At 35.3% G+C, this 26,419-nt stretch overlaps 16 protein-coding genes across 16 annotated transcripts; 8 read left to right on the forward strand and 8 right to left on the reverse strand. All coding sequences in view use genetic code 12, as the record gives it.

Annotated features, from left to right (window-relative positions):
- Nucleotides 1-1,320: 1,320 nt before the first annotated feature.
- CAALFM_C202660WA (uncharacterized protein) lies at nt 1,321-2,079 on the forward strand (the record flags this gene model as incomplete). The annotated part of the gene is made up of 1 exon (XM_710288.1): nt 1,321-2,079. The coding sequence occupies one exon, from the start codon at nt 1,321-1,323 to the stop codon at nt 2,077-2,079; it is 759 nt and encodes a 252-aa protein (XP_715381.1).
- On the reverse strand, nt 2,076-2,569 carry CAALFM_C202670CA (uncharacterized protein; the record flags this gene model as incomplete). Its single annotated transcript, XM_710287.2, has 1 exon — nt 2,076-2,569. A coding segment is annotated over one exon (494 nt), but the record flags the coding sequence as incomplete, so codon positions are not given.
- A 61-nt stretch (nt 2,570-2,630) lies between these two features.
- Nucleotides 2,631-3,725, forward strand: PDR17 (Pdr17p; the record flags this gene model as incomplete). The annotated part of the gene is made up of 1 exon (XM_710286.2): nt 2,631-3,725. One exon carries the CDS (start codon nt 2,631-2,633, stop codon nt 3,723-3,725), a length of 1,095 nt encoding a protein of 364 aa, XP_715379.2.
- A 332-nt stretch (nt 3,726-4,057) lies between these two features.
- Nucleotides 4,058-4,963, forward strand: SER2 (phosphoserine phosphatase; the record flags this gene model as incomplete). Its single annotated transcript, XM_710285.1, has 1 exon — nt 4,058-4,963. One exon carries the CDS (start codon nt 4,058-4,060, stop codon nt 4,961-4,963), a length of 906 nt encoding a protein of 301 aa, XP_715378.1.
- Nucleotides 4,964-5,036: 73 nt separating this feature from the next.
- Nucleotides 5,037-5,930, reverse strand: CAALFM_C202700CA (aminodeoxychorismate lyase; the record flags this gene model as incomplete). The annotated part of the gene is made up of 1 exon (XM_710284.2): nt 5,037-5,930. One exon carries the CDS (start codon nt 5,928-5,930, stop codon nt 5,037-5,039), a length of 894 nt encoding a protein of 297 aa, XP_715377.1.
- A 181-nt stretch (nt 5,931-6,111) lies between these two features.
- On the reverse strand, nt 6,112-6,954 carry CAALFM_C202710CA (uncharacterized protein; the record flags this gene model as incomplete). Its single annotated transcript, XM_710282.1, has 1 exon — nt 6,112-6,954. The coding sequence occupies one exon, from the start codon at nt 6,952-6,954 to the stop codon at nt 6,112-6,114; it is 843 nt and encodes a 280-aa protein (XP_715375.1).
- Nucleotides 6,955-7,393: 439 nt separating this feature from the next.
- CAALFM_C202720WA (uncharacterized protein) lies at nt 7,394-10,402 on the forward strand (the record flags this gene model as incomplete). The annotated part of the gene is made up of 1 exon (XM_710281.2): nt 7,394-10,402. One exon carries the CDS (start codon nt 7,394-7,396, stop codon nt 10,400-10,402), a length of 3,009 nt encoding a protein of 1,002 aa, XP_715374.2.
- Nucleotides 10,403-10,752: 350 nt separating this feature from the next.
- Nucleotides 10,753-11,844, forward strand: CAALFM_C202730WA (polyubiquitin-binding protein; the record flags this gene model as incomplete). The annotated part of the gene is made up of 1 exon (XM_710280.1): nt 10,753-11,844. The coding sequence occupies one exon, from the start codon at nt 10,753-10,755 to the stop codon at nt 11,842-11,844; it is 1,092 nt and encodes a 363-aa protein (XP_715373.1).
- Nucleotides 11,845-11,965: 121 nt separating this feature from the next.
- Nucleotides 11,966-12,607, reverse strand: HPT1 (hypoxanthine phosphoribosyltransferase; the record flags this gene model as incomplete). The annotated part of the gene is made up of 1 exon (XM_710279.2): nt 11,966-12,607. One exon carries the CDS (start codon nt 12,605-12,607, stop codon nt 11,966-11,968), a length of 642 nt encoding a protein of 213 aa, XP_715372.2.
- Nucleotides 12,608-13,246: 639 nt separating this feature from the next.
- CAALFM_C202750CA (uncharacterized protein) lies at nt 13,247-14,563 on the reverse strand (the record flags this gene model as incomplete). Its single annotated transcript, XM_710278.1, has 1 exon — nt 13,247-14,563. The coding sequence occupies one exon, from the start codon at nt 14,561-14,563 to the stop codon at nt 13,247-13,249; it is 1,317 nt and encodes a 438-aa protein (XP_715371.1).
- An 882-nt stretch (nt 14,564-15,445) lies between these two features.
- On the forward strand, nt 15,446-18,244 carry LHS1 (Hsp70 family chaperone; the record flags this gene model as incomplete). The annotated part of the gene is made up of 1 exon (XM_710277.2): nt 15,446-18,244. One exon carries the CDS (start codon nt 15,446-15,448, stop codon nt 18,242-18,244), a length of 2,799 nt encoding a protein of 932 aa, XP_715370.2.
- A 330-nt stretch (nt 18,245-18,574) lies between these two features.
- CAALFM_C202770WA (uncharacterized protein) lies at nt 18,575-20,728 on the forward strand (the record flags this gene model as incomplete). Its single annotated transcript, XM_710276.1, has 1 exon — nt 18,575-20,728. One exon carries the CDS (start codon nt 18,575-18,577, stop codon nt 20,726-20,728), a length of 2,154 nt encoding a protein of 717 aa, XP_715369.1.
- A 35-nt stretch (nt 20,729-20,763) lies between these two features.
- BUB2 (Bub2p) lies at nt 20,764-21,708 on the reverse strand (the record flags this gene model as incomplete). Its single annotated transcript, XM_710275.2, has 1 exon — nt 20,764-21,708. The coding sequence occupies one exon, from the start codon at nt 21,706-21,708 to the stop codon at nt 20,764-20,766; it is 945 nt and encodes a 314-aa protein (XP_715368.2).
- A 419-nt stretch (nt 21,709-22,127) lies between these two features.
- On the reverse strand, nt 22,128-23,762 carry CAALFM_C202790CA (uncharacterized protein; the record flags this gene model as incomplete). The annotated part of the gene is made up of 1 exon (XM_710274.2): nt 22,128-23,762. One exon carries the CDS (start codon nt 23,760-23,762, stop codon nt 22,128-22,130), a length of 1,635 nt encoding a protein of 544 aa, XP_715367.2.
- A 1,577-nt stretch (nt 23,763-25,339) lies between these two features.
- On the forward strand, nt 25,340-25,630 carry CAALFM_C202800WA (uncharacterized protein; the record flags this gene model as incomplete). The annotated part of the gene is made up of 1 exon (XM_019475210.1): nt 25,340-25,630. One exon carries the CDS (start codon nt 25,340-25,342, stop codon nt 25,628-25,630), a length of 291 nt encoding a protein of 96 aa, XP_019330755.1.
- Nucleotides 25,631-25,877: 247 nt separating this feature from the next.
- Nucleotides 25,878-26,327, reverse strand: NCB2 (negative cofactor 2 transcription regulator complex subunit; the record flags this gene model as incomplete). Its single annotated transcript, XM_710273.1, has 1 exon — nt 25,878-26,327. The coding sequence occupies one exon, from the start codon at nt 26,325-26,327 to the stop codon at nt 25,878-25,880; it is 450 nt and encodes a 149-aa protein (XP_715366.1).
- Nucleotides 26,328-26,419: the final 92 nt, after the last annotated feature.

The raw sequence follows: 26,419 nt of genomic DNA on the forward strand, positions 1-26,419 counted from the left end.
AACCATCTTGCCCTTTGTAGCTTTAGGTCCTCTTGCGTTTTGTTGAACTCTGGCACAAACGAATTGAACTTGTGGTTGTTGATAGCATCATCTTCGTGTTCTCCGTGCTCAGATTCAGCTTTGTCTTCCATTTGTATTTGTCGTCTTAACTCTCCCACCTGTTTGCATATTGCATCAATGTCGCTGGGCAACGAGTTCACAAGCTCTCGTTTTATTCTCAGGGCTAACTTGCATCCTTTCCCGTTGGTGGTAACACCTAACTGGAAATCTCCCGAGGTGTAGGTTGACAACATTGTAAATGTACATAAATCTGGTGAGTCGGTTGTGTTTACCGGTATGCGCAACTTGCGACATCTTTGATATATCTCTTGCTTCAAGGCAAGCTGTGAGCTGGGCAACGACACATAAACTCGGTCAACAATAGAATCCACCTCTGCTCGACCTAGAGTAGTTAAGTAATGGGGGATCTTGGTTGGGAAATCTTTATCAATTAATACCGGTAGTTTATTGTCAGTTACATATTGCATGATGTTGGGTGGAAAATTTTGTGGTTGTGAATCGGTAATGAGAATTGGGTTTGCACCTGATTCTATGATTGAAACGATTCTGGTATTGGAAACAGCAGAATACCCAATCAATAAGTGGGTCTCCCCGGTAGTTATGTTGGAAGTTAGCAAATTAGTCATGCTTGAGAACGAGTGTATAAGAAACACAATCAAGGTGCGAAATCTGTTGTTTATAAAGATCAATGACTTTGAATCAAAGATGTAGTGGGGTTTGAAAAATAAATATTTCGGATTATGCTGCGAAGTGGAAAAAAAAAAAAATAAATATTGTGATTACAATTAGATGTGTGAAATTGCGTAATCAGTGATTGGGTGGAGACTGCATATAACCAAATGATATAGAACATTCGTGTTGAGCCAAATACATGGAAAGGTTGCAGGTTGTATGGTGTTGGATGTCAAATCTGACAACGGGGATTTGTTGTTTACGTAAAGTTCATCATGTGCTGAAAGAATTTGATCAATGTGTAGAGTTATGTATAGTGCTGAGCATTACTTCAACACCCAAGGCCCAAAGAAGGTGACACATAGGTTTAACCAAAATTCATTTTAGGTGGTTTCGTGTCCGTGGTATATCTATAGAATCGCCGTGTTACCTGTCTTGCTTAGTTTGTTGTAGGCATGCTGTTATGACTTGTGATGTGAGCTGTTGGAGTTTGTACAGAGGAGACGAGACACCGAAAGGAAAAAAAAAAACGGAGCTTCTCAAAATCAAAACAATAAATAAACATAGAACCATTTCACTACACCAAAAATGACAGATGACAGTGCTACACCAGCATCAAAAAAGAGGAAGCTCACCTTTGACAATGAAATTTTGAATCCTTTAAATTTTCAACCGATGATTAACAAACAGAAAATATCAACAGCTGTAATTGAGAAGTTTTGGCAACCATTAGATTCTGTAAATTCACAATCGATGGACAACATCATGAACGTTGCTTTATTGAAAACACTTGATGAGCTGCATAGCAAAGTTAGCAGAAGCATCACAAATGTTTGGTTTAATTCTGCAAACCCAGAATCTTTCAAGTCACGTTTATCACAAACAAAGCTTCCACCCCCTAGTTCTATGTACAGTTCAAAATTGAGGATACGGGCGAATGAAGTTGCCGACGTCTTAAGTTATGATTCCTTGACACGAAAGAGGACGGTTTTGGAAACATATTTACTGGCAGAATTAAAACAATTACAAGAGCTAGAGAATCACTACAATCAGTCATTATTGGCATACAAGCTGGACTTGGAATATTTGAAGAAGTTTAAATCAACGGTTAAAAACAACGAGCTGAAGTACAATGAGGAGCTAGAACGTAAGCGTGAAGAGTTAAATCTAAGTGTGCAAAATAAAAACCCAGATGATATATATTTATTGTCAACTGATAATGATTTTGACCCTGAGACAGACGATGATACCAAGTTCATTCTTGAAACAATACAGGAAAATTTGTTTCAATCAAAATTAAAAAACTTGAATGATAAGTTGGAAGTGTTATGCAATGTTTTAGATTAAATAGATATCCAGTAAATAGTAATAATCAATATCTCATTATTCATTCCATACTGTATAGACAAGCATCCGTCCTTTTTGGTATCCCAGAGGGCAGCAAAGTCTGATTGTATTTGCAAATCATTCAAGTCGTCTTTATTTTGTAAACTAGTTGATTGTACAAAGAATTTATGCATGGACGATTTCTCCTTCAAACATTCAGCAATTTTGGTTATCAATTGCTTAGAAGGCACGTCAACGTTCTCTTTGATAAAATTGATAATGAACTCTTGCGAAAAAGGAGCCTCGGTATTTTGAGAGTTGCTGATTACTTCGATACTCATATTTTCGTGATAAGGGCAACAAGCTATGACGTCGAATGATACTAATGGTTGTAGTGGTGGAATCTCTCGTCCGTTTTTTTTTCCGTGTATGTTCTTATCCATAAACAAATATTTTCCGTCTTTGGTTCCGCGTCCCTTCTTTTTGGTTTCTTTGTTTTTTTTTTTTTCATTTTTTTTTAAAACTTTTTTTAATATATTATTTTCTTATTTATTAACTAATAACTATACTTCATGAACTTTTTTAGGAAGAAAACAGAAGAGGATAGAGATAGTTCCTCATCAAGTCTTCCCCGAGATGACACAGCTTCTGTTTCATCAAAAGCAACAAGCACAAGCACAAACACTACTTCAAAAGTGGAACTCGTCAAATGTTATATTCCCTTTGAACAACCGGTGAACCCTATTAAAGCACCTGATTTTGAACTCGATAAAGAACAAATTGAAAAATATGAAAAGTTGGTAGCATATTTTGAAGATTATATTTCGAAGGAGATACCTGTAAATGACCAGCATAATGCTACCACGCATCCACTCATTGAAGATGAGTTGGCTTGGTTGACGAAAGAATGCTTTCTCAGATATTTAAGAGCCACAAAATGGAAGGTGGATGCTGCTATCAAGAGAATCGAGGACACTATCATTTGGAGAAGGACATTCGGGGTCGCTAACATACCAAACCATACAGATCCCAAGAAATTAATTACAGCAGATTTGGTATCTGATGAAAACGAAACTGGGAAACAGTTGATTGTGGGATATGATAATGACAACAGACCATGTCTTTATTTGCGTAATGGTTATCAAAACACTGCTCCTAGTCTCAAACAGGTCCAGCATTTGGTTTTCATGCTTGAAAGGGTTATACACTTTATGCCGCCTGGCCAAGATAGTTTGGCCCTATTGATCGATTTTAAAGCGGCTCCAGCTGAACTTAATTTGTCGTCTAAATTTCCATCATTGTCTACGTCAAAACAATGCTTGCACATTTTACAAAGTCATTATCCAGAACGATTAGGAAGAGGCTTGTTTACAAACATTCCTTGGATCGGCTATACTTTCTTCAAAGTTGTTGGTCCTTTCATTGATCCACACACGAGACTGAAAACCATTTATGATCAACCATTTGAAAATTTTGTTCCCAAAGAACAATTGGACAAAGAATTCAACGGTATATTAGATTTTGAATACATTCATGATACATATTGGCCAAAAATGAATGAGATTGCCGACAGAAAAAGAGCCAACTACATGGAGAATTTCAGAAGATTGGGATCAAAGATTGGGTTGAGTGAATACGACCTTAGATTAGAACAAGCTGCATTATAAATTTTTATAGATAATACATTTTTAGAGTAAAGCCTATAATCATCTGTAGTAAATTGAGAATTTTGTTAGCTTTTGTTCTAGTTTTAAACATCTCTACTTATCCTTGTGGGAAGAAACTTTGCTAGATAAATTACTACAATCAGTTTGTTTATTGTTTTTCGGTTGGATTAGATGCGAAATTCTGATTAAATTGATGTTAGTTGTATTTTTCCATCTCAAATCGAGATCCAACAATAATTTGACTCTGTCAACTAATAATCTATAGTGACTGAAAAATCTAAAAAAAAAAATTTCAAAATACAAAGTCTTCACTTGATTGTCTCTTCACAACCATGACCTACGTACTAACAGCAATATCACACAATGATAGTAAATTTGAAACTGAGACATTAGATTCTATAAAAGAGTTTATCTCAAATAACTTCACCCTCGTTTCATCCAAAGAGTTGTCACCACGTGCAATTGATTATGTTATTCTGATTAATGATTTTGAGTCTAGCAAAGAAAATGTGAAAGAATTTTCTATATCCAAGTCTTTTGATTTAGTCATCCAGCTAGAATCATCAAGAAAAACGAAAAAATTGTTTATTTTCGATATGGATTCTACGTTGATTTACCAAGAAGTAATCGAATTGATTGCAAGTTATGCCGACATTGAAGACAAGGTCGCGGAAATTACCACTCGTGCGATGAATGGAGAATTAGATTTTAATCAATCATTAGCTGAAAGAGTATTGCTATTAAAGGGAATTGATGCATCATCAATCTGGGACGAGTTGAAATTGAAGATACAAGTAACAAATGGAGTGCCTGAATTGTGCAAAGCATTGAAAAAATTAAATATAATAATGGGAGTTTGTTCAGGAGGGTTCATTCCGTTGGCTGAATTTTTAAAGGAGAAATTGGGCTTAGACTATGCTTTTGCCAACACCTTGGGAATTGACGATTCCAATCGTTTAAACGGTACAACCGTTGGCCCTATAGTGAATGGAGAAAAAAAAGCTGAGTTATTGTTAGACATAGCCAAGAAACACAAAATTGATCCACTGGATGCCGTTGCAGTTGGAGATGGTGCTAATGATTTGAAAATGATGTTTGTAGCTGGATTTGGTATTGCTTGGAATGCTAAACCTAAAGTACAGAAACAAGCTCCAGCCTGCTTGAACACAAAGAGCTTATCAGACATTTTGTACATTATGGGCTACAATGATAAAGAAATAAAAGAGTTGATAGATTAGATATACTAATATACAAAAGAATAATATTAAAAAAAATAAGCCAAACAAAAGTTGTGTAAGGAAAAAGTTACCATCACCCAACAATAGTGCCACCAAACACCCCCATAATAGCATTCATTAACAAAACTTTTGTACCTGGCTTTAATTGTTCTAGTGTTACATTATCTTCCTCTATAAAATTCTTCCGTAGCAAAAAGTGTCTTGTTACTCCACAGAGACAACCCGAACTTAATAGAGGAGTCACCCATTTCCCGTCTGACTCCCTCTTAACGGCTATATTTGTGATGCTTCCCTCCATGACATTGTTTTGAGTATTAAAAAGAACAACTTCTTCCTGACCTGGGTTAGTACCAGGTAATAATTTCCTTGCCTCGTTATATACTTCTCTCTTTGTAGTTTTGAAGGACGTAAATGGTGAGATCAAAGTGGGACTATCACTAATATACACCTTCCAATTCACATCTTCTCCATCCTCGTCATCAGGATGACTCAAAAATTCAAGCTCTTCAGGAAATGTTCCCAAATCAGGAAAAATACCACTTAACAAATTGTGTCTACCAGGAACTTCATATAACTCAAAAGTGACCGATCCATCCAATTTGAATAGACCCCGAACCTTGTACGAGCACAATACCGATTTCTTCAACTTTCTCATTGCTTGAACTAGTTGTTTATATAAAAAAGATTCTGTTATTTCGAAATCAAGAGTTGTCCCGAATAACAAATGAAAAAAATTCATCGAGAATTGCAATCTACTAGTATGCTCCGGGAGTAAGAAGAAATTTTGAGGTGTGATATCATCATAAGTCAATGGGGAAACGGAAGAAAGATTTGGATCATATCGAATTGTCGAAAGGATTTCCAAATCTTGAGGGTTGATGGTGTTGTTATGACCACTTGGGAAATTCTTTTCAATATAATCTCTATGAATTTCTCGTACTAGTTCACTGTTTAAACTCGTTGGCATTCTGTGTTTGGGGTTTATTAGGACTTTAGAAATAGAAAACAACCAAGAAAAAATGAAATACACACACAAACCAATCAACCCATCTTTTTTTGTTGGTTCAAGTTTTTCTTTTATATTTCAAGGTATTTGCATTTTAGTTTTTGCTACTTCTATAACATTACAAATTATATACAACTATTTGCTAATAAGGTCTAAATCTTTTCTTTTCCTTCATCATTCTGACCTTTTCTTGATCCAATTTGAACTTATTCAACAACTCATTCATTTCTTCCTTCTTTCGTTGCCTCAATTGAAATCTATAAAAGTCTTGTTTTTCCTTACTCTTCATCTTGGATTGAGCTTTCACAACTCCAACGGTTGATGCTAATTTCTGTTTGCCCAAAATACCCGCTTTGGTTTTTCTGTGACTACCGACCACCAAAGTGAACCCATCTTCATCAACCAAATTTCTTTGCAGTTGTAATTCTTCAATTGACTGTTGTTCTGCTTTGTCAAAATCTATTAACGCTTGGGAGACTTCTTCTGTTAAGCTATTTGGGTCTAGTATCTGCTTCTGATATTGTTTCAAATAATAATTTGATGTGAACTGTTGTATTGGCCATTCACACTCAGTAAGGCTAGATGATAACTTTTTCAATGAGTTAAAGGCTAGTGTGAAAGAGGCCTTATCTATAAATGCCACAATACCACAGTTTTTAGGTAACTTGCTTGCTTGTTCATCAACAGCGTCGACCAAATCCAAGTCCGATGTTAGTTTGGTTAAATTAATCCATATGTCTTCAGGATAATCAGTCAAAAGTGAGTTTATAAACAGTTCTATTGTAGATCCTATGGCTACTTTCTGAAAAAATTTTTTGATAGTAGACAAGTCTGTGGATATTGGCAAGTTGCAAATAAATAATGATCTGTTATCATTGGCAGTGCCTTTCAGTTCATGTTTCTTAAAGTATATGTAATGTATTGATTTGGTACCTGTTAACTTGAGAGGCAACACATAAAACCCTTTTATTTCTGTAGGTGCCATTATAGTGAAGTTATAGATTAACAGTATCTACTCGAGATGATTAGAGATTTATAGATGAGGAAGAGAGTCTGGCAGAAGAAAAAAAAAAAACCAACAAGTGGAAAAAAAAAAGAGAAAAGAAAGCTCACTAAAATTATACACTAAAGTCTCAACTAGTCGTGTAGTGGCTACAAAAAGACTGAGCTCAACCGAAAGAAAGAAAATGACAGTGGTACACACACACAGACGCACAGACACGCCCACAATACATACAAAATTTCAACAAAGAAAAAAATTTTCTTTTTTCTTCACATATAATTTTTCTTCTACAAAACAGTTATTCCCATACAAACTATAATTTGGTGAGACTAAGTTGTAAGAACCTCAATAACAACAAACTATACCCTCAATAACATTGATAGAAGTGGGAAAAGGACAAAAAAAAAGTTTTCAATAGAAAATGGATAAACAAACATTATTAGCTGCCCTTACAGGTACATTGGCTTCAGACCAACAAATCAGGAAGCATAGTGAACAACAATTACATGCATTCGAACAACAACCAGGGTTTACCGCATATTTATTAGATTTGATTACTGATGCAACAGAAAACCAGCCAGGGGTGAAAACAGCTGCTGCTATTTTCTTCAAAAACCGAGTCGTCAATTACTGGGTTGTTCCTGAAAACAAACAACACACTGCATTCTACCTTTCAGAGACTGAAAAATCCAGCATAAAAGAAAAGTTGGTGTCCACATTGTTTGCAACATATAAAATTCAACAGATCAGATTACAATTATCTACTGCATTGAACACTATCTTGAGTTATGATAAATGGGACGAGTTAACCAATATTATCCAGAAACTATTGTCTGATGAATCCAACATCGATCATGTTTTTACAGGATTGATCTGTCTTTACGAATACACCAAAAATTACAGATGGGCCGGTTTTGAGCTGAACAATTTTGTTAATCCTATATTGGAGGAAATTACTCAGAAATTGTTCCCACAATTGGAAAATTTGGCCAACAAGTCGATCGAAAGCGACAACAAGGTTGCTGATGAAATGCTCTACTTGATTATCAAGATTTTCAAATTCACTTCATACTCTTCATTGCCAACATATTTTCAAGACTCCAACAACTTGGGAAAATGGTGTCAAATTCATGTGTTGATAATCAGCAAACCTTTGCCCAAGGACGTTTTGGAAGAAGATCACATTGAAAGCAGAAATTCTCACCCAAGAGTGAAAACTGTTAAATGGTGTTTTGCTAATATGAATAGACTTTTAAGTAGACACGGGGGTGGGTACTTGACCAAATCCAAAGAAACAAATCAATTCGCACAAATGTTCATTTCTAACTTTGTTCCTGAATTGTTGAACGCTTATTGGAAGATTATAGAGTCATGGTCAAATAAAACAGCTTGGCTCAGTGAGATTTCTTTATATCATATGATATCATTCTTAGAGCAAATTATTGAGACTCCAGCTTGGTCTTTGATCAGCGATAAATTGGATGCAATTATCAGACATGTAATTTTACCTACTTTAGTGGCAACCCCTGAGACTGTGGAATTATATGAAGACGACGCCGACGAGTACATTAGACGTTTCTTTGATATCAATCGTGAACAAAGCACCTCAGATGTTGCGTCAATAAATTTTATTTATCGTTTGTCCAACAAAAAGTTCAAGCTGACAATAGGAATGGTTTGTCAAATTATTAATGAGATTTTTACTGAAAGAAGAAACAATTCCGAGTCTTCTGACACAGCCATGAAAGTGGAAGGTGGTTTGAGAATTTTGTCGACAATTTCTTACAAATTAGATTCTAAGTTTTCCCCCGTAGCAGGTCAAGTTGATAATTTACTTTTCACATTTGTATATCCAGAGTTGCTGCAAGATTGTGCTTCCAAGACTCCGTGGTTGACAGCTAGAGCATGTGACACAATTGCTATGTTTCATGACCATCAGTATACTGATATGAAAATTTTGCAAGATATTTTCCAAAGTGTTGTTACATGTTTCTCCAACGATGCACAGTTCCCGATACAATTGACTGCTGCAGATGCGTTGTCTACGTTAGTTAAAGAAGATTCGGTTTCCCAATTAGTTGCCGATCAAGCGCCACAATTGATGGGAATACTTTTAGAAAAATCAAAGCAATATGAAAGTGACATATTGACCAATGTTATGGACATTTTTGTGGAAAAGTTTGCGAAGAATTTGGAACCATACGCAGTAGAATTGGGATCCAAATTAGTTGAACAATTTATCAAAATCGCAAGCGAGATATTGGAGACAAATGGTAGTGGGCACACAGACAAAGAAATCCAAGCCGCTGGTATATTGAACACCTTAACAACCTTGGTTATATCGATGTCAAATGCCCCCAACGTGGCTTTACAATTGGAATCTGTTTTGAAAGATTTAATTAACTTTATATTCGAAAATGCTATGATTGTCTTTTTAACAGAAGTAATCGAAATCTTAGAATCGATTTTATTTGTCAGACCAGAAGTTTCACCGGTTATCTGGAATATTTTCAAGGTTGCTATTGAGTCGTTTGAGACCTATGCATACGAATACTTTGACTCATTCCAACCATTTTTTGAAAGTATCATTAACAAAGGATTTGAGCAACCTGATATTACTATAGCAGATGAACGTGTTCAAGCATTGATGAATGTATGTTTCACTATATTGAAAGACGAAGATACGGATCCTGTTTTTGCACATCTGGCTTTTGAGAATATCGAGTTGACAGTTTTGGCTCTTAACCAGAGGTTTGCAAGCTTCTTACCACAATTTTTACCAGAAATCTTTGACATTTTCACTAAATTAGAGAGCCAAGATGCCTTTGACGGATACATGCTACATCATTTGTCTATTTTGAAAATATTGTTTGCTTGCATATATGTTGATCCAGCTGTCACTGTTCAATTTATTTTGTCGAAAGGATTTTTGGTGGACTTTTACAAGTTGTGGATTAAGTACAGCTCCGACTTTCAAAGTGTGTACGGTTGCAAATTGCAAGTTTTAGCAAGTATGTCTATCTTGAACAATGACAATGCTGTTAATTTAATACCAGAGGATTTGATCGGAGAAACTGTCGATTTATTATTGTCAAACATTGCTACTTTACCGAGTGCCATCAAAGCCAAGAATGCCATCTTATCCAGCGAATCCAGTCAAAAGACACAGCAAAAGGTCATGGAGGACAATGGTGAGGACGAAGGTGAAGAGTTCGCTGATTTTGAAGATGACTTTGAAGTTGATGAAGCTGAATTGGAAGCAATGAAGGAAACTCCAATTGACCAGCTCAATGCATTTGAATACTTTGCACAAAATCTTTTATCACTTCAACAGCAACAAAACAAGTACGACGTGTTATTTGGAGGAATTGATTCGAATAAGAAAGAGATGATCCAAGAGTTAATTAAGATTACTCAACAAACAAGATAAATAGGGTTTATATATTGATTATATAGAAATATTATTTACAAATTAGGTTGCTTTTAGTTTTTTATTCTTTTTTTATTTGAGTTAGATTATTTTGTAGTTTCTATTTTCTATATGACTCCCTCACTCTTAGCATCATAATTGGTTATGGATATAGAGAAACTAAGTTGAATGGCTGCAGTGATATATTCCAACTCAAAAGAACTAGACTTAGAAGTATCATTTTACGCACAACAAGAATATCTCTCAGTGCAAGGAAAAAAAGAGAATCAAAACCTACACACAAAAGAAATTATACGCAATTGCTACTTTTGAATATAACTATTTTCTTTCTCAATCATCATATATTAACAATGTTTTCGGGTTTTGGTTCATCAATATATGGGTCCGGATTTGGATCATCAGGATTTCCAAGTAATAAGTTTGAAGAATACTTTCGGTGTTATCCGATTGCTATGATGCCCGACTTGATTCGAAAAGACGATGCAAACTATGGTGGCAAGATTTTTTTACCGCCATCAGCTTTAAACAAGTTAACTATGTTACACATAAGGTACCCTATGTTGTTTGAAATAAAGAATGAACAGAATGAGAAGTTGACACATTCCGGAGTTTTAGAATTTATTGCTGAAGAAGGAAGAACGTATTTGCCACAATGGATGATGAATACTTTGGAACTCACCCCTGGATCCTTGATCAAAATAACCAATTGTGATTTGAATTTGGGAAAATTTGTTAAAATTGAACCTCAGAGTGTTGATTTCTTGGATATAAGTGATCCTAAAGCAGTGTTAGAGAATGTTTTGAGAAAATTTTCAACTTTAACCGTGAATGACATTATTGAAGTTAATTATAACGATGCTATATATGGGATAAGAGTTTTAGAAGTTAAGCCTGACAGTACATCTAAAGGTATATGTGTGGTGGAGACAGATTTAGAAACTGATTTTGCACCGCTAGTGGGATACGTCGAACCAGAGTACAAACCAAAGACAGTTGAACCACTGAGCAAACCCATTGATCCATCAAAAGTAAACAAAAGTGCAGGTGCTGCTACTATGGCCAAATCGATAAACTATGCCAAATTAGTTGCTGAAGCTGGGAAAACCACAAAGTTCTCTGGAAGTGGTCAAAAGTTGTCTGGAAAGTCTATTGACATGGATAAAAACCAAAGCACAAAGAACTACCGAATTGACGACTTGGATCCAGATGCACCACCTGTTCCATTGTCATTACCTGAGAACCAGTTATTTTTTGGTTTCCCAGTAGTATTACCAACACAAGAGGAAATCGATGAGGAGAGCAAAGAAGAATTAAAGAAGCAGCAAGCATTCTCGGGATCAGGGCAATCGTTGAGGCAGAGCAAAAAGAGAAAAGATAAAAATACTAACTATCCCTCGCTAAAAAACCATACAAGAAGTCCAGATGCTATTGAGATTGACTAAATTCTCGTAGTAATAATGTGAAATATACAAGAAACAGGAATATTATAGGAATAAACTCTATATTTTTATAGGTACAAAAAAACAAAAAAAAAATAAACAAGTAAAGTTAACTTAACTGAACTTACTCTAAAGTGGATGAAGGAAGGAACACATCGTTTCCTTGTTCTTCAGCTTTCATTTGATGATAAACAATGTCAGTAGACTCCCATGGGTATGCAATCCAGCTATCTGGGACAGAACGAGCAGCAAAATAATTACCAGTATTCATAATATCATCTGGCAATTCTGCTTTCTTTTGCTTTTGCTTGTCGTGCAACACAAAAATACCAAACTTGGTATCTTTAGGGTCTGCACCTTTGGCTTTTGATTGCTCTTCCACATCCTTTTTCAATTCACTGACTGCGTAATGCAAAGTGGTTCTGGTATCATCAACCTCATCAATAATTAACACATTTTTACCAACCAAGTCAATTTTAGATTGATGATAATCAATCCATTGAGTACGCACAACTTGGGTACCTGGCTTTTCAATACCGTTTTCACTCTCAATCTCTTCGTATAAAGACAATATGATAGCCATAATTCTAACGTTTGGTTGACCTGGTTCTTTCAAGAAGGAACGCAACATTCTAGCTGGAATAAAACCACCGCCACCAATAGCAATGATCAAGTCAGGCTTAAATTCTTTGATCTTAGGGGCTATTTCTTGACATAACTGGTGTATATTATTGTACGAAATGTACATTTTCTCAGATTCAGACATGTTGCAAATGCTAATTTATTAAATGGACTCAAAAGTAGAAAACTTGTATATAAAAATTAAGATGGACCCAAAGTTGTGAGTATTTGTAGACACCAATGACTACGGAGTTGTTTGGTGTGTATGTGTTTTTTTTTATCTTTTTCTTCAAAAAAAGAGGGATTTACACCAAGAATTTTTAAAACTAAAAAGAAACTAATTTAGAAAAACTTTATTAAATATTTTTTTTTTCTTCTATCAATTTCGTGATGATGGGATGAATGATGATGATGATGATGATGATGATCTGCAAAAAATTTTTTTGGCCAGTGTACACACACACTTGTACAAGCAAATTCAATCATCGAGATGTCAACGTTTACTATTGAGTTTACCAAAGTATACTAGAAACAGTCTCAAAAAAATAGAGGTAGACGAAAAGTATATCCTATGATATCGATTGCAAGGTATTCGTTAATAAAGAAAATGGAATGTAGGCTCACATCTATTCCAACGGAGCTACCGATACACACCTAAGATGATGGCGATTAATCGAATGCAAAAAAAGAACTTACGATTCTCATATCAAAGCTTCCAGCTTCAATCATTTTCAATTTAGACTTTTTATTTAACTAATCGTAGATGAGCAATTTCAATACACAGTTATTCAGGAAGATGTATGTTTTTCTTCCATTGGAATAAACTAGCTGCTATCATTTGTCGAGGAAACAAATCTCGTCGATGACTTATTCTGATTTGATAGTCTGATTCCAACGTCTCTACAATCGCCTTCCTGAATTTTCGACCAAATGAATTATACTCAAATTTGTTGGCAATCCAAACGGTATTATTATTGTTGAAAACTTCGTCAAATAACTCACCTATGTGCAAAAGCTCTTCTTTGGTAGCGTCACTATTAGTATGATTTGTTGTGAAGGGCAACCCTGAATGAATACGACCAAATTGAATCAGAAATGAATCCTTAATGTCTTGTTTCATGGACCGCTCATTTAATATTTCCAAGTATCTGCAGAACTCCAAACTCAATTCTAGTCCCGTAGCAACCAATTTTTGATAGATCTGTTGATTTGCAGGAGTAAGTGACTGCGTTGTGGACAAGACCCCAAACCCGTTTATTTCTTTAAGTCGATATTGTGTTGATATTTCAGGAAGCTTTTGTAAATCACAAACACCAGACTCTTCATATTCTATTTTATTACTCTCCACTATCGAGTTAATGCAAAACAAGGATTTTAAAGAGCTAGGCCATTTTCTTTTTCTTGGTAACAGAGACATCATGATAGTAGTTGCCATTGGAAAAGAATCCTCAGATAATGATACTGCTTGCTCGTTGCTCGTGGCATCAATTGATTGATGTTCATATTTGTTTGTCTCTTTTTCTGATTTAGCAGCATCGATTGCTTCTTTATCCAGGGGAATATTACTGGGAACAGTGTCGTTTCCTGGATCAACAACAATGGCGGTGGTTTGTGGCACAGTTGCCTGAATTTTAAATAGTTGTTGAGGAAGACTATTTGAATTTGACAGTAAGGACAGCAAGTTTTCTTTGTCTTTGTTTCTCCCCCCATTATCGGGATTTTTGTTTTCAGCTCTTCTAAAGTGATGTTTGGGCTTTGTTAAAATTTCTGAGCTAGCTTTAGATTCTTCTCTCTTTTTAGATGTGTCTGATTTATTTATAGAAGAGGAAGAAGACGATTCATTTTCTGACTTCTTCTCAACAGTTTTGTTGGACAATTCAGCAAAGACTTTTTTTGAAGTGGTATCTTCAAGTTTTGGGACTCTCTTATGAGGAGTCGAATGAACCAGATCACTCAAACCATTTCTTTTAGCCTGCGTGCTACTGCTTGAATTATTTGCAACCTCATTATCAGGATCTATTTTGTTGGAAACATTGGTTGAAGTTACCAGGACGGTGGTGCTAGGCTCTTTGAATGTTCGCTTGAGTTTTGTTTCAGACATGACTGGGATGATAATTTGAAAATCGGATTCTTTTGGAAAAATCAACTTTGAGGTTTATCATATAACTTAGATGAATCAAAATTATCGGATGTCTAAAAAAAGAAACAGAAGAGCAAAGTCATGCTTTAAAAAAAGCTTAAGCAAGTTGAAACCAGGATATACGTACATATATATGTGAATGTTTCAATGCAAAGTGCTTGTAATGCATACATCAGAATAACAAAATTGTATTTGCCTCTTGTTTCACAGTGCAACATAACAATATATTTAATCAACAGAAAGATATTTGTTCATATGCACAGAATATAGATGGTATGCCTTTCAGGTATTTATCTTACAAAGCAGATCAAATAACTTATCCCTATATATCATTGGTATTTCTTAGCATGATTTCTTAGACAGAAAAAACTCTATTCAAAGTACATTGTTATTCTTTCCCCCATGCTTGAAGGTCTCTTACAATTTTGTACTCTAGATAAAGATAGTGGAATTAATATTGGTATAAACAAATATACCAGCAATCGAGGAGAACATCTTTTAATGCTCCATCTTTCATAGAGTCGTTATTACTGGGGCAACACTATTTCCTAATACAGTAATAATTCCTTTTTATGACGGATCTGCATATGAAGGTTGAACATAAATTTTTTTCTTCAAATTTTTCAGTGCCAATTGTTTTTTTTTTTTTTTTCGTTCCTTCCAGTTTGTTCGATTCTAAGTAATTCTCTCTCCAGGATTGGAATTTAGTTGAGTTGTCCTCTTTTAGTGTTCTACTTGATTCTTTCTCTCTCTATTTTTTTTTTTTACATTAAATCAACACCTAATCAAGATATTTTACATCACCAACCCAATTACTGTTCCTTCATTATTCACATATACAGAATGAAGGGATCTCTATTTATTTTTTATATATTGTCCATTGTTTTTTGTGCAATATTAGGAATTGATTATGGACAACAATTCACCAAAGCAGTACTACTCGCACCAGGTGTACCGTTTGAAATTGTATTAACTGATGAAGGGAAGAGAAAGGACTTATCAGGTTTATGCATTAGAAAAGTATCGAATAATGACTTGGAAAGAGTATACGGATCTCAAATGGGTTCCTTAGTAACCAGATTCCCACACAATTGTATTTTGGATTTGAAGCAATTATTAGGAAAAAGCATAGATGATCCTTCAGTGAATCAATATTTGAAAAATCATTTTGTTAAATTAGTTGCAGATGAAGCAAGAAACGGAATAAAATTTGATTTAGGATTTAATAATTCGACTTTAGAGTTTTCAGTCGAAGAGATTTTGGCTATGAATTTGAATGAAATCAAATCCCGTGCGTTGAATGATTTGGAAGCAAATCCACATGCGGCTGCATTAGTTGAGGATGTGGCAGTATCGATTCCTCCTTTTGCGTCCCAAGCTGTCAGACAAGCTTATTTGGACTCCTTGGCGTTGGCCAACTTTTCCAATGTTTTGGGATTAGTCGAAGAAGGTACTTCTGTTGCCTTGAATTACATCACCAACAAGAAATTGGATAAAGATCTGTACGACAATGTTAAACACTATTATTTGATCTATGATGTTGGTGCAGGATATACCACGACTACATTGTTTTCGTTTACTCCAAAATCCATTGGGCAATCTGTATTGGAAATTGAAAGTATTGGCTATGACGAAATGCTTGGAGGTAAAACATTGACCAATAGTGCTTACTCATTAGTGTTGGAAAAGTTCTTGAATCAATTTAATTTAGAAGAATCCGATTTAACTGACAAAATTGCTGCAAGATTACAAGATACTGCCGAAAAAGCCAAGATAATTTTATCTGCCAATAGCGATTTTCAAACAACTTTAGAGTCTGTTTATAATGAGAAAGATTTCAAATTGTCCATTACGAGACAAGAATTTGAAGATATCAATGCCGACATAATGAATCACATTGCAGACCCGGTGTTGAAAACCGTCTTGGAAGCTGGGTTGAAGGTGGACGATATTGAATACGTTATTTTGAATGGTGGATCTACCAGGGTTCCTTTCATCCAAAAACATATTGCCACTTTAGTTGGTGAGAATAAAATCTCGAAATCAGTGAATACGGATGAAAGTTCTGCCTTAGGGACCACAGCAAAAGCATTGAGATTAAAGGCTGGCGTCAGCAGCGGTAAAGACATGATTTTATTGGAAAAAAGTTTTTCAAATTTTGAAGTTGGCTTAAATGATCAAGAAGAAACTAAAGTCGTGTTTGCAAAAGGTGCAACTATAGGAAATACCACCAGAGTTCATTTAGGGAAAATAAGTGAGGACAGGATTGCTATCTCGTTATATGAAAATGGCGCTTTAATTAAATCATACAATTTTGATGATCTTTTATCCAAAGCAAAAAAGTTGGACTGCAAATTAATAGAAGATAAGAATATATTTGGCAAGCTCTCGTTGGATAATAACAAAATATTTGACTTAGTTGGTCTTGAAGTCGAATGCTCTTCTGGAAAAGAAGGATCCTTTTTTGATAAATTGATGAAGAAGGGTCACTCCGAAAACGATGAAGGTTCTGATAATCAAGAAGAGTCAACACCAGAAAATTCCACCAACTCCACCAAAAATTCTAACTCATCAAAGAAAGTGAGATCTCCAAAAGTCATTTATGTTCCAGTTTCCAAACCATCTTACCCTCATATAAAACCTATTGGTAGAGTTGCCAAACAATCATTATTGGATAAATTGGCATATTTGAAAGCTCAAGATGAGCTTAAGATTGCTACAGATCACATCAAGAACGAATTAGAAGGTCAATGTTACAAATTGCGCGAGTTCATTGAAACACATCATTCAGAATTATTACAGGAATTATCAGAGCAAGATCTTGAAGAAACAACAACTTTTGTCGGTGATTTGATCGAGTGGTTGGACTTTGAAAGCGATGATTCGACATTAGATGAATTAAATTCAAAAGTTGATGAAGTGAATAGCAAGTTTTCTGAAGTGAGAAGATACAAGGAAATTGCAACCACTGATTTGTCTAAAGAAGGGTTAAAGAAATTATACGACGATAGCTCAAATTTGATTATGAAAATTCAGACAAGTATGTTGGAATTTGGCACTAAGATCTCCGAAGTGAGGGAAAAATACGAAGATGCCGGGCTCGATTTTGATAAAGCAAATGAAAGAATCAAACAAATACTTACTGGTAAGGGAGAAGACAAAATGTTATCTTTTGATAAAACTTTGAAAAGCTACAAGCAAGTCATTACAGAAATTGCCAAAGTTTTAGAATACGATGACAAAGACTTCTCAAAAGTGGCCAAATCTCAATTATACTCTTATCATGAGAAATTAGCAAAGGGTGTTGCAGATATGTTTGCCGATGTTATATCAATTGAGAGTCTTCATTTAGATAGAATGGAATTATTTAACCAACACTTTGAACAGTTATTAGAGAGGAAAAAACAACAGGAACTTAGGAGGAAACTAAGAGAAGCACAAAAAGCTGCTAAAGAAGAGCAGAAAGAACAAGAAACCAAACCTGAAGAAGTTGAAATTATTGAGGAAGAAGATGAAGTTGTTGAAGAAGTTCCAAAGCAAACAACAACCGATGACTCTTTGGAGCAAAACACAAATTCTGTAGATGAAAACTCATCAACCGAAAATAAGAAGAAACCTGATGTGGAGCATGATGAATTGTAGAGGAATTTAGTTGGTTTAATTATTATGATTATTTAGTATCAGAAATTTATAGAAAATTTTCCTAGAACATGTATAGTGTTGAAAATATACAAATCCTGGTTTTCTGAACTTATGTAACTTTACAGCCACCACATGTCCAATTGATAATGGGGGAAGGGGATATTTCTTTTGCACTTGCACTTGCCCTAACCCTTGAGAAAAAGTAGTGCCTCAGGGAACAAAACTTGAAGAAGAAAACTACAAAATATCAGTTGAGAAAATTAAGATGGAAGTTTTTCTGTTGTTTCATAAACCATCTTCACGACGAACATATCAATTTGATCATCTAGTATGTCGTCATCGTCTCAACGACAAGCTAATAGCTATTCACGAAGAGCACCTTTCCATGATGATACTAACAATCAATCATCATTCCGAAACCAGCCCAATAGAAATGAGCCACCATTGAATCGCGGACGAGGCTATAATGAACATCAAGGTAGAAGAAGTGATGCAATGCCAAACAGAGGGGATCCTAGACGCCCAGACAATTGCAATGACGGCTATAATGATAGAAGAGATGATGGAAGAGGCGACAAGAATAAGAGGTTTCAACACCCAGGGCGATCTGAGGAACAACCAAAATATTTTGGACGGGGTAATCGAGAATCGTCACAACACCAATCACCTCAGTCGCTGAGACATTCCGGGAGAGAAGGGCAAGGGCAAGGGCCAGACAGAAATAGAAACGATCAAAGATATGACCCCAGACGCAATGACGGTAGAACAGGTAATAATCCACCACACTATAAACCAAACAGATCAAATGATGTCCCAATTGCGAATCGAGGTACGAAAAGATCAAATCAAGAGCATGACGCAGGGCCTTTTAAACAACCAAGACTTTCTGATGAGTATACTCAAAGATCACAGCAACAACAATTTTCTTCCCGTAAACCTTACAACAATAAACCAGATCAAAAGAATGGTTCCAATCGCAAATCCGACTCGAAATTTTCTCAACCCAAATTTCAAAAATCACGTTCGTCTTTTCAAAACCGAGGCAGAGGTAATGATTGGGATCGTTCTGGAGAGGCATATACACCATCATCCAAAAGAAGTGACAATCCAAATTTTTCTGGGCAGCGTAAATTTGAACCGCAATCAAGCTTAGCAAGAGCACGTACTATTTCAGTTGCTAAACCTAAACTGATAAATGAAATTTTAAAAGAGATCGACCGTTTGCAAAACCGTGTACAAGACCTTCAGTCTGTTCAACCAATAGAAGAAGTCAAAGTTATTGATTCAAGATGGAATAAAGTCCCTGAAGGATTTGAGAATTTGTCTGCTGCCAGAGCAAAGTTGTCAGGGTTGTTTCCACTTCCAGGATACCCACGTCCAATTGATTTCACCAAATTAGAAGGTACAATTAAAAATAGATTGAATAATTCCGATGACATTTTGAATGAAACTTCTAGGATTGATCCCGTTGATTCGAAAGCCGCCAGAACGTTGATTGTCAAAAATGATTTATCACAAATAAGTCACTTGAAGCTTGTTGAGTTTTTCAATGATTATTTGAAAGCTATAGATTTTGAAAAAGGGTCTTCCAATAACATTAAGAAGCAGAAAAAAGCTCAAGACAATAAATTTATGATCATTGAATTTAACAATGCAGAATGTGCAACTATCATATACTCCTTGAATGAAACGGAATTATTGTTTAATGCTTACAAAGAAGAGAAGGTTCCTGCACGACAAATGGAGAAATTTAAGTTATTGATTGCTAGACCTAGTGAGTACGTAGTTCAAGATTTGGAGCCTGTTAAATCAGATGAGATTGAAGAAGTTGTGAGAGATAATTCAAGAAAAATTTCCTTGACGATTGTACCTAACGCAACACCGAGCAAAGTTATTGAATCATTAGAAAAGAATGTTGGCGCATTGCAAGGAATTCAGTTTTTAAGACAAAAGGGAACTAAGAATTTGCTTGGGTTGGTATTTGTTGAATTCAAAGACTCCTCTAATGATGTGATTGGCAAATTGAGGAGATTGCCATTTATAACTCGTGCGTTCCATTCATGTATCTTGCCTAATAAGACGCCAATTCAAAAGGGCCCTATCGATTTCCATAGTTTGAAAAACTTGGTGGAAAATAAGAATGTGGCGCCACATCCGCTGCTGAGAGTTATTAGATTGTTAAATGCAGTCACTGAATCAGAATTAGCAGATGATGCCACCTACAGTTTTATCAGAAATGATATGTATAATGAGGCATCTAAATATGGTGAGGTTGTAAATGTCAGAATTCCTAGACCATCACGTAATCATACGCCTGGAATTTTACAGTTCAACACTTCCACAGGTTTAGGCACTATATACATCGAATTTAAAGATGAAAAGATCGCATTGGCGGCCATGATGGAGTTGGCAGGTAAACTGTACAACGATAGAACGGTGTTGGCTACTTTCTATGATTTTGATGATTTTTTGATGGGAATATAGTTGTTTGTATTACATACCATGTGCAGAATTGATGTTTATTTTTCTTCTAAAAATCTTGCCAATTCTTTAGGAACTTTTCTATCGTAACCATGTCTAGCTATTAAATCATAGAGCTTCTCTGGTAGTTCAGGTATGAAACTGAGACTCAACTTTATGATTTCATTTTCTTCTAAATTTGGCCAAGTTCTCAAGATTTTCATTGGTTGTTCACTTTCCAAAATGCTCGAACGACATATTATTAATTGTGCCACAACAAAGAGCACATTTATATGAGTGCCATACGCAAATAGAAAGTCCCATAGTTTCAAAACTGATTTCAAAGGCGGAGTACACGCACATAAAGTTAGTATCGAAGGGAAAGCGTATATCTTTGCCTTTAAAAACTTAGAGTCTAGATAGTCACTCAAGACAGGATCTATTATTTTCAAAACTGCGTCAACCAATTGCAAACCCGTGTGGACTCCTTCCATGTTAGGAGTAATATATAATGGGATTTGCTTGGTTATCAAATTGTGCAAGATTGCAAATGCCTGAGGTTCACTTTTGTGACAAACGTATGCGATGGGTGCCAATAAAACATTTAAACCTTGTACATAGCCAACTTCCGTAGTTATTCCAATACACGATAGTATCCTAATCAAAGATTCCTCGTTCACTTTCAGATGGAATTTTTTATCGTTCATCAAAGTACGAAAAGTATCATTTTTTATTTTGATTAGTAATTCATCTGGGAGGGTCTGACTTGAGGTTTCTAGCAATTGCAAATACTGTTCAGTTGGGAATGGGGGAACTCGACATAGTATGCTCCATACATATGAGCGGTATGGACACTGATCGTATCCTTCAGGTGTTGATAATCCTTCTACTAGTACCATGTATCGAAGCTGCGACAAACCATTCTCAAGAAATAGCTGGGAGCCACTAATAAACTGCTCAATAGAGTCTTTCTTTCTGCCTTTGAGGAGTAATTCTTGCTCCATATTTTGTATCGGAAGGATGTAGAAAAACGGTATTAATCAAATGATTTAAAAAAGAAGAATAAGAAATTGTTTGTTTTCATTTGGATGGTTTTTGGAAATATTTTCGCGCCAATCTAGAAGGGTTTTAATATTACTAAAATTAACTGCAATACTGTTTTAAACCCAAGATGTTCTTTCGAGAAGCACAATGATTAGAAAGGTATCAGCTGTTAGACTATAGGCACATTATATTAGACTGTTATAAAACTGTGAGCATAGAATCTGTATATGTCGAAAAGTAGTAACCAGGAATATAACAAAACTGCTAAATCTTCAAGCGAAATCTCCATTCTTTGAATAGTTCGTTGTCTAGACCCTACTAGCATTTATCTATCTAAAACATGTATTAAAAAAAAAAACAGCTAAAAAAGTACGAAAGTCTAGACTTTTTCGTTCAAGACTTCATCGACATTGCCGGTGCTGACACCTTCTACAAAATCTTCTTCAAGGTTGGATTTAGGACCTGTGTAGAATCTGTAGCCCCAAACGAAATAATAAATCAACGCCAATAACCAAACACCAACATTAATGACTACCGTGTAATTCATGGAGTTCTTGTCAACGGTAATGGAATCAGGGAACATGCACAAAACAATAACGTATCCTGTCCAACCAACACTGACAATATTGATGAGGGTACTTATGGTAGATCCAAAATAGAATGGTCCAGGAATAAACCTTTTTCTCCCATAAGGTAAAAGAATGAGCAACACAGGAAGTCCCCATGAAAGAACGTTACTAGCAACAGCAAGACTGAAAAGTGCACCAGATCCTGCTGTTCCATTGATCAAAACCAATAATCCTAATAATATTCCTAAAGCAGCTGCAAACATTGTAGCTCTTATGGGTACTTTAATCTTGGGATTAACGTATTTAACAAAATTATAAACAACCGGCAAACCATCATCTCTTGCAAAAGACCAAATTTGTCTAGAAAGGGCTATCATAATTGACACAGACATCAAATACTGACCTACGGCAATAAGCGACATAAATGCAACTGCCCATTTCTTACCAAGTGCATCATAAATAATTTGCGCCATGGCAGATCCAGTGTCGGATTCAAGAACTCTAGAAACATCACCGTCTTTGATGCAAGCAGCACAAACAATACAAATGGCCCATCCTAGAATCCAACAAGCACTAATAGAACCAATAATACCAACAGGTATAGCTCTCTGGGCATTTTTTGCTTCTTCACTGCAATGGATCGTGGAGTCAAATGCGCCAATAGTCCAGATAGCTGGCATCCAACTCAATGCGAAAGACCACACTGTACCATAATCTCTAGAATTCTCAAAATTGCTAAAGATAAAACTGCGTGAGTTAAAATCACCACCCTTACCTGCTGGAACTGCAATTAAAAATAACAACACCAAAAACACATTCACAATAATGGAGATTGTCTGTAATAACGCAGCTTGTTTTGTGGCTAAACAACATATAATAGCATTGGACACAACACATGCAACAAAAATTCCATAACACTTTGCATTGGTAATCTCAAATGCCCCATCCTGCTGGATATAGACAGCAGATAACACTTGAACGGCAAAACCATAACTGATACTACACAATCCACCAATTAAGCCCAACGAGTTGGAACAGCCAATCATAAAACTCAATGGCACTCTAAACGCATCAGGGCAATAATAATTCGTGTAGTAGTATAACCCTCCAGAGGTGGGGATGGCACTTCCAAGAAATGCAAGACTTATACCAATGCAAAGGATAAAGATTGAAGACAAAAACCAACCCCATACCAAACCAGCTGGACCAGATTCCAACCCTGTAGTCAAAACTGACGCTATACTAGGTAACAAACCCATGATGGAGAAAGCAATACCAAAAACTTGCAAAGTACTGTAATGACGATTCAATTCTTGCTTGTACCCAATTTGAGCTAACAATTCAACATCACCAGCATTGTGTTGTGGGTCAATGTCTCTTGTGGGAGATCGTATTGTGGACAATTGATGAAAATGGTCTTCTGTTCGTGATTTGATTGCGTTCATTAAGTATGGTGTTCTAAAAAGTATAAAACGAAGGAATTCTTTTTCAATTTTTTGATTTTCAACATCGTCCAATATATATACCACATGTTCTTTATGGTAATTTAAACTAGCCCTTTGGAAAGTAACAAACCAGTGGTTTTTTTTTTGCTATTTTATTGTGGTATTTTTACCGTATTTTTCCGTGTGAAAATCGATTGCAATTATTTTTATGCCCCAAGTTGAATTATTGTAGATAAGAGAAATACACAAAATTGAAAGAAAAAAAAGTCTCTATTATCTACAACAATTGTTCACCTATAGTTTGTTCTAAAATTATTCTGTTTTGCATCCCCCACAGTATATAATCCCCGCTAAGATAGCGTTAAATTTGTGGCTTATTTGTTAATTACACCAAGAAGTTATCCTCCTGTGGTCAAGTCATAGATGGAAATAGGGATAGTCTTATAGAATTGTGAGTAAGAAACTCTGGTAAATAGCAAACGTTTATTTAATGTAAAGACTAATATCAGGTTCAATGAAGGGGTAAGTTTTCTTCGTGTGTTGAAATACAGAATGATAATAAAATTCTATCTCTAGGCTAATGAAGGCCAACGTTTGCAACAGACAACCAATAGTGTTTTATATTTTATTATTAATGTTATCATAACTCTATGATACTTTTCACCACTATTTGATTGTCGAAATCTCTTTCATAGCCAGTTTCTTCAAACACAAATGACTTTCTGGTAAATATATCAATGGTGTTCATTCTGAAACTTACGCCAGGAAGATTGTCATTAAATTTTTGCTCTACAGATTGCAAATTGTATTTCTTTTGCTCAACAATAACACAAAAGTAAAACAAAAAAAAATTGCTCTATGTGTTTAGCTTATCTATTAAATTCTACTTCCTTTATCTACGTGAATGCCAGATGCCATTCATTAACAACCAGTTAGTATCTATCCTACCGCTAAGACATACCCTTTTAGTAATGCATGAAATTTAGATTAAGTTGAACGTTTATCTTAGATCTAATTTAAAACCCGGTATAGCATTTTTGCTTTGTTCCTGATAAAAGTAAATATATTGCCACAAATCACGTATGAACAAAGCCTCCATATCAATATCGAATGTTATAACAAGTTTTATTCGACAAAAAAACCTAATTTTTGTAATACTGACTTATCACTGAACTGAGTTAATGAACCAATTCTAAAAAGCCAATGGCAATTATTTCATTTATTCTCTCATATTTTTAAAAATTTATCAATAAAAAATTTAGCATCCACTATCTAGACAGAAACCCCAATCAGTTGTTAGTTGGAACTATTTGCTGTTATCATTTTCATGATGCGATAGCTTCACAGTCATATATTATATTACTAAGTTTGAATTGTTTCAGAGAAGATGTTTATACTTTACTATCTTTTGCGTGTAGTGAAAACTAACTGTTGGTTTATTTAATGTGGACGCATTTAATTTTTGAATTGTGCAAAGAGAGAGTAAAAAAAAAAAGTCAACCAATTCCTAAGATCACAACAGTCCACAACTATACTAAAGTCTTATTGTTTGTGCCAGTATAGTATCAACGACAGGGATGTTTGGTTTGGGTAAATTATTTTATGTGATTGTGCTTGTTATTAATGGAATTGCAGTGCTAAGTGAAGATAGATTTTTGAACAGAATCGGATGGGGATCAACAACTGGACAACAAAATAATGGCAATATTCAAGCGCAATTTAATCAGTTTAACAGTGGCTTGGATAACACCGATGGCTCAGTGAAGACCAAACTAATAAACTTGATAAGTGCAGTCAGAACTTTGATGAGAATTCCGTTGATAGTAGTGAATATTACCATTATTATCTATGAGTTGATTTTGGGTTAGGCGAATGAAGTTTATTATGAAAGGTTTCCAGTATTGCAAATGTAAACATTACAGCTACAACAAACACACGCTGCTTCTGAAAGTATAGCAATATTAAAGGCCAGTCTTTTTATGTATATTTTTTCAAATCGAAATTACAAAGTTGATTTTCTACAATATATATATTACAGTTGAAATTAATTTGGAGTAATATCAGACTATATATTCATGGTAAACAAATGAAAACCAGAAAGGGTGATAATCCTTACTAATTAGGTTCAGGTTTGGCTGTAAGTGACCCTGATTGGTTTTGCAAACGAGCTCTCGACTTTTTAAACAATTCTTCTTGCTGTCTCAACAATTCCTCCTCTGTCAACCCCGAGTTTTGGAATTTGTTGTTTCTTTTCTCTTTACCCTTCAAGAGCTCTTTGTGTTCGTCCAATATCTTGTTAATGATATCAAGATAGATTTTGAAATCCAATTCTTCCAATGCTTTTACTACGTGATCTGATGCAATGGTTTTCTTAGCTTCTTTCTCTGCAATATCATTCAGTTGTGTAGATAGCATCATTATGAATTCAATGCTGCATTCTGTTATTGCTTCTCGTGCTTCTTTGGCAATGCCTATATCTTTTGGTAGGATCTCATTGATTATCTTTTGCACTGTTGCCTTAGGTAAGGATAAGTCTTCTGAGTTGGAGCCCGAGTATTCCGACATTATTTTGTGGCAGTAGACTGGCTATGGTATAATGTTCTATTTAAAGCAAGAAGTTGTCAGTCAATAACAATATGTAGATGTCGTTGTTGAGT

The sequence above is a fragment of the Candida albicans genome, chromosome 2, assembly GCF_000182965.3.
Source record: "Candida albicans SC5314 chromosome 2, complete sequence".
Lineage (NCBI taxonomy): Eukaryota > Fungi > Ascomycota > Pichiomycetes > Serinales > Debaryomycetaceae > Candida > Candida albicans.